The sequence below is a fragment of the Falco peregrinus genome, chromosome 1, assembly GCF_023634155.1.
Source record: "Falco peregrinus isolate bFalPer1 chromosome 1, bFalPer1.pri, whole genome shotgun sequence".
Classification (NCBI taxonomy): Eukaryota; Metazoa; Chordata; class Aves; order Falconiformes; family Falconidae; genus Falco; species Falco peregrinus.
The window spans coordinates 25,979,689-25,996,526 of record NC_073721.1 but is presented as its reverse complement, the minus strand read 5'-3'; the positions used below and the strand labels follow the sequence as shown (position 1 = coordinate 25,996,526).

At 36.8% G+C, this 16,838-nt stretch overlaps 1 protein-coding gene across 2 annotated transcripts in view; it reads right to left on the bottom strand.

Annotated features, from left to right (window-relative positions):
- Nucleotides 1-626: 626 nt before the first annotated feature.
- Nucleotides 627-16,838, bottom strand: part of HECTD2 (HECT domain E3 ubiquitin protein ligase 2) — a 40,752-nt gene continuing 24,540 nt past the window's right edge. For both annotated transcript variants that reach the window (XM_055817046.1, XM_055817049.1), the window contains exons 13-21: nt 15,228-15,360; nt 10,896-10,984; nt 9,679-9,837; nt 9,138-9,212; nt 8,069-8,156; nt 7,710-7,816; nt 6,401-6,516; nt 5,618-5,761; nt 627-3,196 (exon numbers count right to left, since the gene is read on the bottom strand). In XM_055817046.1, the coding sequence (XP_055673021.1) occupies nt 3,076-3,196; nt 5,618-5,761; nt 6,401-6,516; nt 7,710-7,816; nt 8,069-8,156; nt 9,138-9,212; nt 9,679-9,837; nt 10,896-10,984; nt 15,228-15,360 (1,032 nt within the window). In that variant the 3' untranslated portion in view covers nt 627-3,075. The remainder of the gene's footprint in view (nt 3,197-5,617; nt 5,762-6,400; nt 6,517-7,709; nt 7,817-8,068; nt 8,157-9,137; nt 9,213-9,678; nt 9,838-10,895; nt 10,985-15,227; nt 15,361-16,838) is intronic.

Sequence of the window (16,838 nt, the reverse complement as noted above, 5' to 3'; positions counted from 1 at the left end):
GTAACTTTTTTTCCTCATTATTCGTACTTAGAATATCTACTGCAACTTAGCAGAAGGTCTGGCATCTAATTAAGTGGTTTCAGTCCTCATCTTTGCTGCCATCTGTGGGCAGCCTGAGCGGTACAAAGGAGGGAAGCAGCAAGTTTGAAGCTGGTCAGGTATTGGTCCTGTGATCAGGACCTGTGCCCGTAAGAAAGCAGGACGTCCTTGCTGCCTGCCCCTCCCCATTTTAATGTTACAATTAGTCAGGAGAAGATAAAACATTCAGTAGCTTGGCTTTTTCTCTCCTTGTACCTCAAAGTAATCTTGCAACTGAAGAAATAAAAAAAAAAAAAATAGGGAAAATTAAGTTGAGGATCCACGCTAGTTTACAGCATCATTACATGCTGTCATCCACTGGAACACCTGTAACTGACTATAAACATGGAATATACTTCTGGCTCTATGTTTGGTAGTTGAAACTCAGTTCCTTTTTCAGTAAACCATGTCATGTTTTAGCAAAACTGTTATTGTAAAAAAAACTTTTCAGAAGAAAAATAAGACAAAAGCAGATAGGTTGATCATACTTCTAAACCCATTATGATCAATTTTGGAAATGTGAAATTAAATGAGGCCAGAAACTGGAGTATTTGATTTAATGACTGCACAATTTTAATACATAAAAATAGATACTTAGTAATGAACAAGTTTTTACAAACCAGATTTCTTCTGTACGGTACAAAACAATGATGAGATAAAAAAAAATTTGCTGGATTACAGGGCAAGACAAAAGAACAATAAAACATCATTGAAGGAAAGTTTTAAAATGATCAAAGGCTTATTTCATAAATACAGTGCAATGCTTTCATTTAACAAATACAAAATTTACTGTTGAATTTATCAACATCAGGAAATATATAAAATGTCATTGAATGACAATCTTATTTAAAAACTGATGCAAATACAATAGCCTTTTTAGAATTCTGAGGTAATATTACACAATAAATCGAAAAAGCTTCAATAAATAAAACTAAACCCAAGGCAAAGTGCAATTCATTGAAAATAAGAAGATAAAGCTTTTATTTTAACAATAATAGATAAATATTTATTAAAAGTGGGCTTAAGCCATAAAAAAATATCTTGGCTAATCTGCCATGTTTTCACATAAACTGTATAGCTATTCATTCATAAGCCAACCTTCCATGGATCCCATTCTACAGAGAGGGGAAAGGGGGGAGGCATTTCTCTCTAGATTTATCTATATCCACATTCAGCTGTTAGAAATTTAACATTGCTTGAAGCTATCTAGTTCATTCAGTGCAGTGGTGGAAGTTTAATTTCTTTCTTAACATTTGAAATCCTGTAAATTAAAATTTATTTTTAAATCTCCATTTGGGAGAGACAATGTAAAATGCATGTTTGAAGTGTTGCTTTTAACACTTTCTGTGCTAACCTAGTTTTGTTCCAGGCTGAACTCACTGGAAATTGTATTACACATTTCAAGGAGACCACAATGAATACAGTGCCAAATATTTTAAAATATCCTACTCTTTATCTCTGCTTTAATAAAACATTAATGTCATCAGTACCTTCTCTAGAAAGCAGAATAAAACAGAAATTACACTTAGCTATTGAAGAAAATCTGCAACAGCTTTGAAACCATGGATTAGGCAGACTAATTTGTTCATCTTGTATAAATCTCTTAGTTGTATGTAAATAATACAGAGAGGGAAAACAAGAATAACATAACATTTCACTCTTATTGCAAATAATTGAGTACAGACACCACAAGATATTTAAGCATCCATGCCCCAGCAGAAGTCAATGGGCAAAGCTGACAAATTAGATGCCAAAGTGTCTTGAAACATCTGGGCCTCATTCAGCTGAAAGAAAAAAATCTATAGAACACACAGTAGCTATTCATATTAAAAAAATACTATACTGCATGCTGATAAATTCTTTCCATTTAATGAATAAAACCCAGACTTATAATTACATCTGCATTCTAGAACCAGTTTCTTTCCCAGCTCCTAATTTACTAACTCAGAGCACGCATAGCAAGAATTCTTTTCATGTAGTTTGTGCAGTAAAAAACCACAAAACATTGTCTTTAAATGCTGGTCTTCAAGTTCATGAAAGCTTCAACATCCTTCTGAAACATTACCGTATTCAGTTCTGTCACAACTTAAGACTTCCAACAAAGTTGCTGACAAAAATGATAGCATGATACCCTGTATCAGTTTTCTGTGTGTTGTGGATTTAATTATTTTTCTGAAATATTTCACTGTATGTGGAATTTAATACTTAGCTTTGTTTACTATAATGCTACAGCAGATCTGGTTAGTTTTCTGTCAATGAATGAACATACAAGTTGCTTAACACCTGTAGTTTGAACTTGAATCCCCTTAAGCTGAAAAAAGTACCTTTTAACACTCTTGTACAGTCAAGTGTAAAAGCTGAATATAGAACGTCTAAAACCTCTTCATAAAAATAGATTTTTAGCAGTAAATGGCACTATCAAAACCCTATTTGTTCACAGGCAGTTATTTACATGCTTCTTAGACAGCCTGTTTCATTGAAAAGGAAAGCCAGAATATTAAAACTGCATACATTTTATAAAGACTAAAATTCCTATTTGCCTTTGTGAAAATATGGCTACATGCTGTATGTTTGTTTTTTTCCCCCTATTATTCATGTTAGTTGAAAACATTCTACCACTGGGATTAGCTATTAAAGAAATATTCTGTATATTATCTCCCGGTGGGGTACCTGTGATGTAAAGGAATTATGATGAATGATAAAGTGCTATTAAGAAAAAACAGAATCAAACTATAACTTAGAAATTGTCTTTAGTCGGGTTTCATTTATCAAATAGACTAGTTTTTTGTACAAAGAAAGCTACTTTCTGTGACAAAGCAAGCAGTAAATGTATTGCCATTCAGGAAAAACCGTACACTTCATATTTAATAAAAAAAAGAAATCTCTAAGTTGGGTAAGACTGGCACAGTATCAAGAAACATAACAACAAAAAGCTTAAAGGCACAATCAGAAGAGAGTGAATGCTACATAAAAAAGCTGTTCTTGAAGTATTTCATTTTATTCTAGACCAAACCCCTCTGCATTTGAAATTCCAATGATCAACTTTTGCTTCAGTTCCTTCTTGTTCTTGTAAGGAGGGAGACAAAGCTGGTTGAAGCAGGTATGGGCCACAGGTAACCTGAAATAATGAAAGAAAACCTCAACACAACACATTTAATAAAAATAATAATAATAGTAATACAATAGAAGCAGAATACTGCCAACTGCCTACACATTTTCAGTTAAACATTACTTAAATAAGAAACTCTGTAAAAGGAACATTTATCCTGGTGTTGGTGGTTCAAGTTCTGTTGAACACTGTTGGTCATATGCACCCCAGGTGAATTTTTTTGCCTGCAACCCCCTCCCCACCACTCTTTTCTTGTAAGTGAGAAACATCTCCTTCCAGATCTTGGAAACTATGGGTACCACATGCCTTCAAAAGTCAGTTTTTCTCTAAACACAAAATCTGGTTATAATCAGAATCCACAACATGAAGAATGAAGGGTCCTATATTGACTACAGTGACACCTAGATGAGCCACAGTTACCATAAGGATACAGAAGCCAACGTTCAGCCTCGTAAAATACATCCTCACAGACATAAGCCTCGGTGCACAGCACAGAGGAGCTGATGGAAGCCCTGGAAAAACAACAGTTCACAACTTCTGGTCTTAGCCATTCCAACACTTCCAGTTGCAAGTTTCTTCTGACTGCTTAGTATAAATACATACTGCAGACACCTCTTAGGATTGCCTGACTGAAACACTGAAAACTCTGCTCCTCACTGGAACAGATTTGTTTGATGAGGACTGTCCTTCAGGAGCAGAAGCATGTGTTTTAGCATCGCATCAATATGCAATGCCACTAACATCCCGCCTCATAGCCACAGGCGTTAAGCAGCCATTGGATTTTCCTCCCCTTAACATTCTGAAGTGACATGCAGGACAGCACTGATATAGACTTGTCCCACAGCTGATTACTTGGGGGGAGAGAGGAGAAAGAGTGAGCTGAAGCTCAACCTGACGTTTGGAATTAAACCCAACACATTGAAAAATTTTTACGACTTGGACACTTAAAAGTTAAACTTCAGTATGCGACTCAAAAGCTCTCTAGTTCTGTTTTCACCGAAGCCCTTAGTCTTCTGAATGGCAGCAGCTTGGCCTTTGGTCATTATCAAATGTTCTTGAAAGGGGGTGATATCTCCCCAGATCTGGAAACCCAAGCTGCTTCCCCCTCTCCACCTTTTAAATAAGCAAGTAAAGATCCGTTAATCAGACTGGAGTCATGTGCTTCAGCATCTGGAAAGCTGGGAAACTGGATATTAATTTGGCAATTCCTATTGCTATTATGTGCTTTGATCCTATTGTGTGAGCAATACAATGCCAACGTCTACATTCGTCTCTGTGCAGGCAGTCTCACTGAAATCATGTTGCAAAACATAAACCTACATAATTTTAAAATGCACACTACTTCAAAACATTTTTTCCATTTTTAAGAACAATTTACATGAGAATGAACTTAAACAGAGATTCAACACTGACTGATTTTTCTTCATTTTCCATCAGATCCTCATGTTGCTTTAACATGTTACTGGAACCAGTTATTAGCTCATTGAATAAAACATTAGAAATATCACAGTAATGACATACACCAAATTTAAAAACAAAACCAAAATTTATTTTGTTTATGCATTTAATTCAGCTCTCCACAGAAACTCAACAAAATTTAAACTTGAAAAACGTAGTTCCATTTAAATATTTTGATTATTCTAAACGTTTGAGAAGTGTCGGTAAAGCCAGTAATTACTGCTTAGCAGCAATTACTGCTCAGCAGTGAGCTTCAGAACAGTAGGCTTTTCTATAGAGCTTTCCAAATTATTTAAACTGACTTTCTCCAATCTTGAGAAGGAAAATACTAGCTGGAAAGTATGTGGAATTTCTCAAATCAGTTCAATACAAAATAAAACACTACCAGAAACATAAGAACTTGGCATGAACAATTTAACTTTTACAATGAAATTCTAAAGCTGCACTGTTCCTGTTCCTTCTGAGCAGCCTCTGTACCAGCCGTACACTTACTCACCAGAGACCCTAAAGGAAGGCTACATCTTCTCAGCCATTCATGTTAAAATTCTTACTTAGACCATCAAGAAAGAATGCAAGCATTTTCTGCAGCTGCAGGGGCTGCTATACAAAATGACAGACACTCAATGAATTCAGAGAAAATCATGGTGATTCACAGTATATTTTCACTAGCTCAGCTGTCATGTTAAGAACAATTAAAGGAATTATTTTAATTGAAAACATGTAAGGAATCTCTATAAATAAAGAATTCCTGGCCTCAAATGTAAACACCGACTGAGCAATCAATCTTGTATTAATTGTCATCTGCAAAATTCATGCAATCAATAAATGGGCATAATATTTTGAAGACAAACTAAAGGAGCCCATGCAGTTGCTTCCTTATACATTAGTTTGATCTTCTAAAAAAGACATTCAAGAGTGATAAAAGCTCTCAGGAAATAATTTAACAACAAAATTTAAAAAAACCCTACTTACCAATTAGTGGATGTTTCACTCTTAGAAATCTTGAAATTCAAATCGGCCATTCCTCCCACAGGCACTCTATCACTTCCTGTAGCAAAATGTAGCAGCTTCTTTTGAAGGTCAAGAGAAAATCCAAGTACTACATCCCAAAAGTATCTGTATTCAGGACAAAGGGACAAGAAAAGGTGAAAGACACAGTTTCACGACAAAACAGTATGAGGATCATAAGACAACTGCAAGCACTGCATGAAGAATGTCACTTACTGAGAATTTAATTAATGTAATATATAGGACACCAATAGTGCCCTAATATGCAGCGTTAAATACATTCCTATGGACTTGACAAGTACAATGTCACAAGTTTTGGACTGATGTCTTGTCAAATAATGCCCAAACCCACTTCTCTATAAAAATATAAATGCCTTCTACTCGCCCATTTAAACGTCTATGTCCTTAGTATCAAATAGAACTGGAAGAGAAAAAGCATTTTTAGAAGAATGGATAATAAAAATAAAGGTGCAAATTTCACTATGCAGGGTCTGAAGCTATTCTTTTTAAACTACCTCCATTTCAAACTGATCATAACATTTTAAAAGTATTCAGCAACATGCTATACCATTAAGGATCTAACTCTTCCTACTTGCAGGTAATTTAATAGTGTCTTTATCTTATTTGGAAACAGGTTTTTATAACTTCAGTCATCCTCAGATTATCCTTGAAGACATTATTGCCAACAGTCTACCATTCTACGATCTTTTTAAACTCAGTAATCGAAATGAAAAAAATTAAGCCTACCGTATAGTCAGATCAGTTTTTTGGTAGCCCTCATACTGGGTACTTCGCTGTAAAGCGGGCATATCCAGTTCAGGACTGCCACAGACAAGAATTTCAACCTCTTCTGGGCGAAGTAGCTGACAGAAATTAAGAATAAAATACTTAATTTTTTAAAAGATGAGAAATGATGCTACTAGATCCAGATTTAATTTTTCTTTTGGCATTACAGAATTTCATTCCATATAAATCTGTAGCTTAGATACATATGTTTTATAGAAAAACAAATTCCTCAGTACTTTGAAGAATCTCTGACAACCGTATAAAACAAAAAGCAAGTTACTGGGTAACATCATATGTTAGCATATTTCTTTTGTTCCTCACTTCTTTTTCATTCTTACATTTATTACACTGACTTGTCATCTGATTAGATTACAAATGGATCAGGGAGAAAATTAAGTTTGTACATATGGAAATCAGAGCGAGCGTCTTGATCTCAATGCTGGTTACAACTTCCATTTCATTTACACTGAAGAGTGCCAATGTAGGTTGCTGAGCAGTAGTGGCTGACAGAACTTGACTCTTAAGTTATACACACTGCTGTGCAAAGCAAATACACATAACAATAAACCACGTCCAACAACTGCTCAACTGACGCCTGCAGAACCTACTTATTCATTTACTACATCATGTTAAATTGCATGAAAGTATGTCAGGGCATTTCAATGGATTTTCATTCTCCTTCCAGAACCTTCCCTGCCGTTAAGCCACATCTCAGTTTGCTGCAAGTGTGTCATAGTGGGCTAATTTCACAGGATGAATAAAATCTCATGCAAATTGTAATTGCCTCTTTCTTTCTCTTCTTACTGCATAAGGGATGTTGTAAATTACAAAATTACAAAAGGCATTCCAACAGCCAAACAGGACTGCACATGGAAGAATGTTTAATCTCAACCTCACTGAGTGTTCTTCCTCCAAAAAGTAATAGGAGTTTTCAGAGGAGTCACTCAAGAGCACACAGACATAGTTGTTCTGCTGCTCATAACTGTAGGGAATAACAGAATCCTTGTAAACATTCACTTGAGAGCCTGTGAAGTGTCAGTGAACGCATGCTGATAAACCTAATTGTAGAGCTTTATTTATCTGTTTTCAGTGGAACAGTACAGGGAACAGCTGATTGCCTGCTTAATTTCTTCTGCTTACGTTGCTTAATCAGCTACATTGATTAATCGACATTCTTCACAAATTCTAAATTCAGCCAGTGTAATTTGTTTAATTTAGATAAGTCAGTCACATATTTGAAACAGATGTTTGTATTTCATTTTGTTCTTACCAGTAACGCATATGAAGCACAGACACTATGAAATCCATAATAGAAAGCTGCAAATTGTTTGTAGATTGATTTGTTGATAAGAAAATCAACATAGAGCTGCACATATTCTAAAAAAGAAAAACATTGTATTTTGATGTATCAAATAATTTAAAATAATCATTTCTTGTGTTCTCTCAAATTATACTAAATAAAGAAAAATGAATGCATTTAATTTTAGATAGTATTAAATCGGTAGGTATACCAGAACGGACTACTGTAATTTCATTTTCACAATTTCTTAAAGAATACCTAGGCTTATAAGAATGAAAAAAGGACAAACTGAAATCTGCTAAATATGTCATTAATATGTATTGAAGTACCTTTCCTATTCTGATTTGTGACTGGAATTTTATCTCCATTTGACTTTAAGTTATAAGATTTTATAACACCGAATTCTTCCTGAAAAACCTGGAGAAAAAGAGGGGTCAAGGTCAGTACTGGAAAATACATTCACATACGCACAAATTACAAAGCTTATATTTACTATTTCATGTATCTCCCCTGTCCGCCTCTTTAGCATATGCTGTAATTCTGAGGGTTGTGGGGTTTAAGTAAGTTAAATATTACAATTTTCAACAAATTACTCAAGAAATTGGTATTCAAAGTAGAATGAATGGTCCTGTTACACAGTGGCATATCAAACTGACCTGCAGGCTCTGGAGTCACAGTTTTTCATACAAAAGAACAATTTACAATTAAAAAGTTATTTGTTCTACTGTAGCTCACCTACGAACTCAAAAGTACCTGCTTTACAAAAATTCTCATATGGTCTGACAATAAAGTAATTCAAAGCTGAGGGGGAAAAAAAAAGTCAATACTAGTGCAATACACATCCATAAGCCAGCATGAAATCTTACTAACTAATATGTGCTCTGAAAGAATGAATAAATGAAAAAGGTTTCTTGACTGGAATAGCAGTAAAGACATACAGGTCAGGCAAAACTATCGGAAACTGAATAAGCTATTGTTCAAGTGAGATTTCCTGAACAACCATACAAAATAACCACACCAAGCTTTGACTAGCATCTGGGTTAGACAGAAGAGGGATTGTTTTGCAGCCAGATGAATTCTGCAAACTGGGTTACTGACTGCATGGTGATGGTGTCAGAACAAGCAAAGAGCTGGAAATGCACCAGCAGCTGGCCATGCAGCCCTGGCAGTTGGTTCTCAGATCCACCTACGCTGCCAGGGGACAACAGCTTCAAGCCCAGTAAGGGAACCAGCCTCTATGCCCTGAGGCCCCAGGACCAGACTTGAAGCAAGCTTCAGTGCCCATGCAGTTATATTCCAGACAACCAGCAATAACACAGTAGCAGGCCACTCCACAGAAAAAAGTGGTAAAAATTATGAACAAGTTTGAGAATCAGTCATAACTATATATTTAATGACCTGAAAGGTCGAGTAAAAATCCTCTTCAACATTGCCTTCATAGGATAGAAGTTCACTTAGTCCATGGGCCAGTTCCTACAATACAAGTAAAAACTCTTCAGTAAATCTACAAAAGTAAGCGATGTACTTTGCAAGGATGTGCCAGAATCATTACTTAATACAGAAAGTATCTTGGAAAAAAGCTGTATATTCAAAATGCATACACAAAGAGAAACTCACTGCTTAATTAATACACATCTGTGTGTGTGTGTATATATATATATTTATTTTTGTTTCAGCATAAACTGTTACATTTTTCTTTTTACTATGGAAAATGTGTCTAGAATGCTCATATCAGATTTTCATATTCTAATGTCAAGTAGATCAATAAAAATTCTGCCATGCTAGAAAACATGGAAAATTTCTGTTTTCAACAAAAGGACACGATCAGCCTGTTCACACACAAAAGGCTGTTTTCAAACAGTTTATAATGCAAGCATTAAACACAAATAAAACAGGTTTTAAATCAGTAACTTAGCTTCTTAAAACCCATAATACTTACGGGCATAATCTGAAACAGGTCATCCAACGTGACATCACAGATTCCTACAAGTGCATTATGATCACAGGGAACAATGGGAGGACTCAATAATTTCTTGTAACAGCAAGGTGGGAAACGAATATCCAAGGTGATGCTATTATATACAGCAAGTCCCATAAGCTATACATATCAAACGTTAAGGGCAATCCCCACACATCCATATTAGAGTTAATATTTAAAGTTACTTGGAATAAATATTTTAAGATTTTACTCAGTATACTCCAATACATGCTAAATACACAGAAGGAATGGAAATATTTATATTTTTTAGACTGATAGTTTTAAATGCAGTTTTTTTATTACAATTAAGTAGCAGTTAAAACTGTCAAATGATGCACATTAACAGAACACTTGAGAATCTTCATCAGAATATTCTATATAAGCATTTCTAGAATAAATTATTCCGAAGTATTGTTAAGAAATATGTTTTTAAGAAGAACTGTAGAATGTATTTTTAATTCAAAAATTCTAGAGAGAGCTCAGTATAGTAATTTTTCTTTTAAATAAATCTAAAAGCATAAAGATAAACCTGCACTGTCACTCATCAGCTAGCACAATTAAGCGTGTCTTGTGAAACAAATTTGAAATCATACCAAATATTAGAGGAATCTAGTTCATGATTCAGCTTCTCATTAGAATAGAATAGTTCAGTAGGAAGAGACCTACAACAATCATATGGTCCAACTGCAATCAGTAAAATGGAGACATCATCTCAGTGGAGTTCTAAGTGTTTATTATCATGAATCATTTCACTGAGGACTTCGTAAATGAGCGCAACAGAAAACCTAGGAAATAAACTCACACTCAAAGCAGCATGTGGCTTCCATTCAGTTAAAAATGATCAATGGGGACTTAAAATATTAATGCATACAGCCTCATTTATACTTATTGAATTAAACTTGGAGACGTAAGTACGTAAAAAAAAATACAGCTTACACACCAAAAAGTTGCACGTTTAATCTTAATTCTAGTATTTTCTGGCTGTAAAATGTGCCACATACCCCCGTTTTCTTCCTGGTTTTAGTTCACTTGCTTGAATGACGTTCTTTTAATACATTTTAAGAGGAACATACTTGTACATACCACATCTGAAGGAGCTTTAACCAGCGCCTTTCACCCCGCACCACCTCCCCGGCCGGCTGTCGCTTTAGCACCCTCTAGTGGACATAAAAGGATACGGCTCCAACCAATCGGAATTCAGAATAGTTATCGCACTTAAAGCTGCTGAACCAATGGCAGTGCGAGTCCTTGTGGTAGGTGAACATGCCTGCAGAACAAGAACGGCGGCCGTTACATAGCCTGAGCTTCAGGAAAGCGTCACACAAACCCTCCGGTCTCACACCAGCACCCTTACGAGCGCTGCCAGGAGCACCTGTACCTCCGTGCTTGTCCCCAGCCCCGTCTTCCCACCCACCGAGGCGCCTGCAGGTGCTCCAGTAACACCACCAAGGGCAGTGCCAAGCCCGAAGCAGGCCCAGGCCCACCAGCCCCGTTGGGTGCTGGCACGACATGTTCCTCAGTGCCTCCAGTCGTGGATATTCCGCACTGTCTCTGTGCCATCTGCTTCTTCGCTGTACTTCATCATCTGTACAGCCCGAAACAAAACAGCTGTAACCCGCTTTCTTCCCCCTTCCTGGGTCAGCAGCAGACGACAGTCTTTAAAAATGCTGGCATAAATTCCACAACACAAAAACCCATGAAGCTTTCCTTCTTAGAACAGAAAGCTGTAAAAGGTTTATTTTATACATGCACTAGCAGCAAAGTGGTATGTTTCACATTTTCTGTCAAAAAATTAAAAAAACCCAAACCACACATACCCTAAAAAAGCCGCTTACTGGTCTCAATGACAAGTTTAGATCCTACTGAAATCAGTACTATAGACTAGTTTGACTGCTATTTGCATCAGATATGGATCATTCTGTTTTAAAGAGTGATAGAAAGCAAAAACCTACCTAATGAAACCACATAACAGCCTTAAGATGCCTAGAAAGTATTGCTCAGAGAAACAAGACACACTCTAGTTAAGTGTGCACTAACAGTGAAATTCACTTCAGCAATGCAAAGTAAATTGGATAAAACGTGAGGACTGGTTTTAATCTGTTGGGATTGAATGGGCTGACAATTTATTATTGCTTCCATACTCAGTGTACAAACCAAAGCACTGAATAGTTTTAAAGGACATCTTGTATGCAGTAGCTCACCACATCTGTGTTTGAAGATGAAGTTTGGGAAAAAAAAAAAATATTTAAATGAAAAATCAAACTCCTTTGGGTTAAAAAAAGAACTAAAATCCAACTGATGTCTCAGGGACATCTACTACTCATACAAATTTATACGTAAAACTCTGCCTTCGTATTTATACTCCCCTACTCTCCTGAAAAAGCTTTTCAACTTCAGCTCAAAAAGGTCCTCATCACAAAAGGTTTAGACAGTGCCTTTACCAGAAGCAACAGAACAGTTGCATGCAAGGCTGAGCAAGGTTCACATACTGAAATGTGGCAGTGATGCTGGAAAAAAACAAGTCTCAAATCCCATTTACTAATTGTCCACACCAAGATGAAGAAAACATAGTAATGCAGATTGGAAGGCAGAAACTGAGCGAGTTGAGTGTTCCTTAATTTCATGGGTTAAATCTGCAGGATCAGCTAACCTGGAAAGGGTAACAACAGTGATGTTTTCCTGTGAAGCTTCTGATATACATTATTTGCAGCTTTAAAGACAACAAGAGCATACAGTCCCTTTCCAAGGGACAAGAGCATTTCTGAACTCCTCCCACACTTGACTGATAGTCCTATCAAGGGAAGAATTTACACTTTAAAGCAAGGAAGCCTGCCAGAGCTTGCGAAAAAAAAATATATTTCTCTCTAATATTTCCAAACTCATCAGTTACCAAGCTCTGCTGACAACACATTTTTACTAACAGAACTGTCAAACCTACAGAACACTTTCTCCATGATAAATTGTTTCCTATTAAGGTTATCACCAATGTCATCTCTCCACACAGACCCCTTTTTACTAGAAAAAAGGCTATAGACAATTAATGATCTCAGCAGATTTGAGGACATATTTATGACTTAAAACTCTGGACCTTTAGAAGGAATTCTATAATCATCAGAGGATCATGCATATTTAAGAGACATGAACACCCCCAGCAAAGACAGACAAGCTCTTGCATTCTACCAATGACTAGTAGGTGCTGAAGTCCCTGGAAATCTGTCTTTCCAATTTAAAAGCCAGGCTGGGAACACTTTAACCTATTATAACATCAGTAATGTATCCATGCACAGCTGAGGAAAGCTGACTCATTTGATAAATTAGAGTAGGGAAAAAGAAACCACCCAGATCCATCTACAGCAATATAAAACAAGTAGATTGAATGCCTGTTTATGAATGCTCATTCTTATCTTCCAATCTCCTGTTAACTCCAAAAATCTTCCTCTTTTTTTTTTTTTTCCTCTCTCCTTGGGCCTGCAGGTATCATTATGGGCTCACAGGTCCTGGTAACAGCAGAGGCAGGCTATTTCATTCAGTCTCACAACTGCTTATACTGTCTCTGCACCTGACTCCTCTCCTGAGAGCATCTCAGACCACTTTAAGAATACTGGCCCCACAGATACACCAAAAAGAATATATGATGACAAAGATTCAGGTAAGAACTAACTTCTAGCTATACCAATCACAGAAATAGTGCTAGAACTTGCAGGCAACATGAGTGCAGCTATCATGGCAAATGGAAACCATCGATACATGGGAGGCTGCAGCCAGCACTTTGCTAGAACTGAGCACAGTAACAGCATCCCCTAAACTAGCAATATGAAGACAGCTGAGGGCAGTGTAAAAACAGAAAATGCAGCATGAGGAGAAAGAGGCAAGGATGGCAGGTGACAAACACATTTGGCCTTATGTCTACCCAAATATTTGCTAAACCTTTGTGCTGGGTTTGGCTGGGATGAGTTAATTTTCTTCATAGTAGCTAGTATGGGGCTGCATTTTGGATTTGTGCTGAAAACACTGTTGGTAACACAGGGATGTTTTCGTCACTGCTGAGCAGCGCTCACACCGAGCCAAGGCCCTTTCTGCTCCTCACCCACCCCACCAGCGAGGGGCTGGGGGTGCACGAGAAGTCGGGAGGGGACACAGCTGGGACAGCTGCCCCCAGCTGACCAAAGGGATATTCTGTGCCATATGGCACCATGCTCAGCATATAAACTAGGGGGAAGGAGAAGGGAGGAGGGGGACGTTCGGAGTGATGGCGTTTGTCTTCCCGAGTTACCGTTGCATGTGATGGAGCCCGGCCCTCCTGGGGATGGCTGAAAACCCGCCTGCCGGTGGGATGTGGTGAATGAATTCCTTGTTTTGCTTTGCTTGTGTGCACGGCTTTTGCGTTACTAGTTAAACTGTCTGTATCTCAACCCATGTGAGTTTTCTCACTTTTACTCTTCCAGCTCTCTCCCCCATCCCACTGGGGGGGGGAGTGAGCAAGCTGCTGCATGGTGCTTAGTTGCCAGGTGGGGTTAAGCCACAACAACCATCTACTTCAGAGGCTGCTATATATGTCTCTGCCTGTTTTGCAACAGGAATATCGTATTTCAATTGCAAACAAACGATATATTATGCTAAATGGAAGAAATTTATTCTTAAATTCAAATATACACATTCACACATATATTTCTGTGAATTACAGAAAACTTCCAAGGGCAGATAAATGTCGGTTTCAATGGCTTGCATAGCTTTTGCTTATTCGTAGCTTGTTATTAGGACTAGCACTCATAGAAAACTGTTATGAGTTTTCTACTCAGAAGAGAAATAGAAATAACCCTTTCAAAGGCCTGACTCCATTTGAGTTATAACAGATTTATATTTTTATTATTTAATATAATTATAATTTTATTTAAATTATCCTTCTCCTACTCCATAAAGAAGTTGATGGCCTTCTCCCATCTGCCCAGAGGTAAATCAAGATCCTGTCTCTGGACAGAGACCGAAAAACTGTAACAAAACTGACATATCTGAAGAACTTCTTCAAGGAAAGTCTGCTGCTAGTGTTGAATCCCCCTGCTTTGTATCCAATATACTCACTAGTCTAGGGACACTAACAAACCATACACATTGAGTCTCCTGTTTCTGAAACAAGGTTTACCATGACTAAAGGCATAAAACTCGGAATCCCAATTCTAATTCTAAACCTTTCCATTGATCAGAGATTTGTTCACAGTCTGATTTTGCTATACCACTGAAGCAAAATCTCAGTATTTCAACAATGCTTGAACCATCTTGTCCAAAGCCAAGGTCTTCAAAGCTTTTCAGGTGCTTCCCACTCCCTTCTGCCTTCCTCTATGCCAAAACTACTTCTCATCTATATACAAGTCTAACTTGCCTGCTTTTGTTTTTACATCAATTAGTAACTAGTCTAATATTGGATTAATGAAGAATTCTTATCCATCACTGTTTCAATAATTTAAAATGAATATATTTTAACACTGCACTTAAGAACATACATAAGGACTCACCATAATCTGGGTGAAAAATCTGGCGAATCAGAAGAAGAAACCATTCTTTCGTCAGGCCACCCATATCAAGACCAGCTTCCCCTACAAATGTGACTTTCAACTTCTTTTTCAGATCTGCCCTCTTCCTTGCCAGCTATTGCAAAACAGGAAGGAAGGAAGAAAAAGGAGATTTACCTCTAGCCATGGAGAACACATCTGTCTACTGCTCTTGCTTTGTTTAAACTAGTAATTTGCATCATCTCTTACTGATAGGTCAAAACTATATTAAAACAATGATTGAATTACAGAAACAAGATGATCGTGCCTACATAACATCATCAATTGCCTTGCACAAGGTGCCACTCTCTAGACTTGAAAAGAAGCTACTTGGTATGCAAACAGACTTTTAATACGCTACTAGATGCAATGAACTGAGTCTGTCTGGAATATTTCGGACCTACATAATTTTTTACCTGCACAGAAGACATGCTACCAGGAAGAAATGATAGATTAAAAAAATAATTAGACATCCTTTGGAGATATTTAGAAATAAGGAGGTAGCTAAAACGTTCAGTATTTGGACACTGTTCTGTTCAGCATAAGATACCTGCCAGCAAGTATCAGCTGTTTTGTAAAACTGTTTTTGAGACAATGGTAACAAGCTGTTTTCGTTCCTTTATCTTGAGAGACAGCATTTCATCCAGATATGCAAAAGACCTGCAAAGAATTAGACTACCGTCTTTCACAATTAGCAGTGATCTTTCAGTTCAAAACCCTATACAATTTTTTAAATCATTAATTACTGGCCAGCTCCAGAGAAAGCTCCCCAACCAGGAAGATGCATGTGCTAAAGTAATTTTTATGTTGTTAGCTGCTCAAGTAAATTCCTCTAGCACAAATTTTAAAACTATAGGTATTTGTATTATTTAACACAAACTATTTATTAGTTGATTTTCCTTTGCAAATTGATTTTTTTTCAATTTGAAATATAAATAAGACATCTTTCCCCACCTTCCATTCCCCAAACTTTTGGGAATGTGGAGAATATTATACATTCTCACTCATCCCCAAGACGGGCAGAAGAAAACATCAGAAATAAATAGGAGAATATTCTGGCTATCAGAACTTGAAGTCGCTCTTGGTTATTTCAGTGTGGTAAAGCTATCCCTACAATGCCTGACAGAAAGCAGTATTACGACTCTTATTTCTTTCATCTCAGGAAAGAAGGCCAAAATAGACAGGCTTTAATCTAGGAAAAAAACGTTTAAACTTATGTTTTCTGAACATGAGTAATCAGAATTTTTTTGGTTTTGTTTTCACCACTTGGACTTACTTTTCAATACCATCAGGCTCGTTTTAATGTTGAGAAAGAGTAGGGAACTAGATTTCATTAAATAATGTTAATTGGCATGGTTCAGTGGACACTGAAGAATTGCCCACTTTAATGGACACATCTGTTTCATTTCTAAAAAAGGAAAAATTACATTCAAGAATGCAAGCAATTTAGTTAAAATCAAGACAAGAACTTAAAGAAAGCCTAAAATAATTATTGCAGGGTAGAGAAGTTGGTAAAGGAAAAGAATAAAAATATTCCAAGAATTAGAACAGAACAAACTCATTAGTGATCAGTGA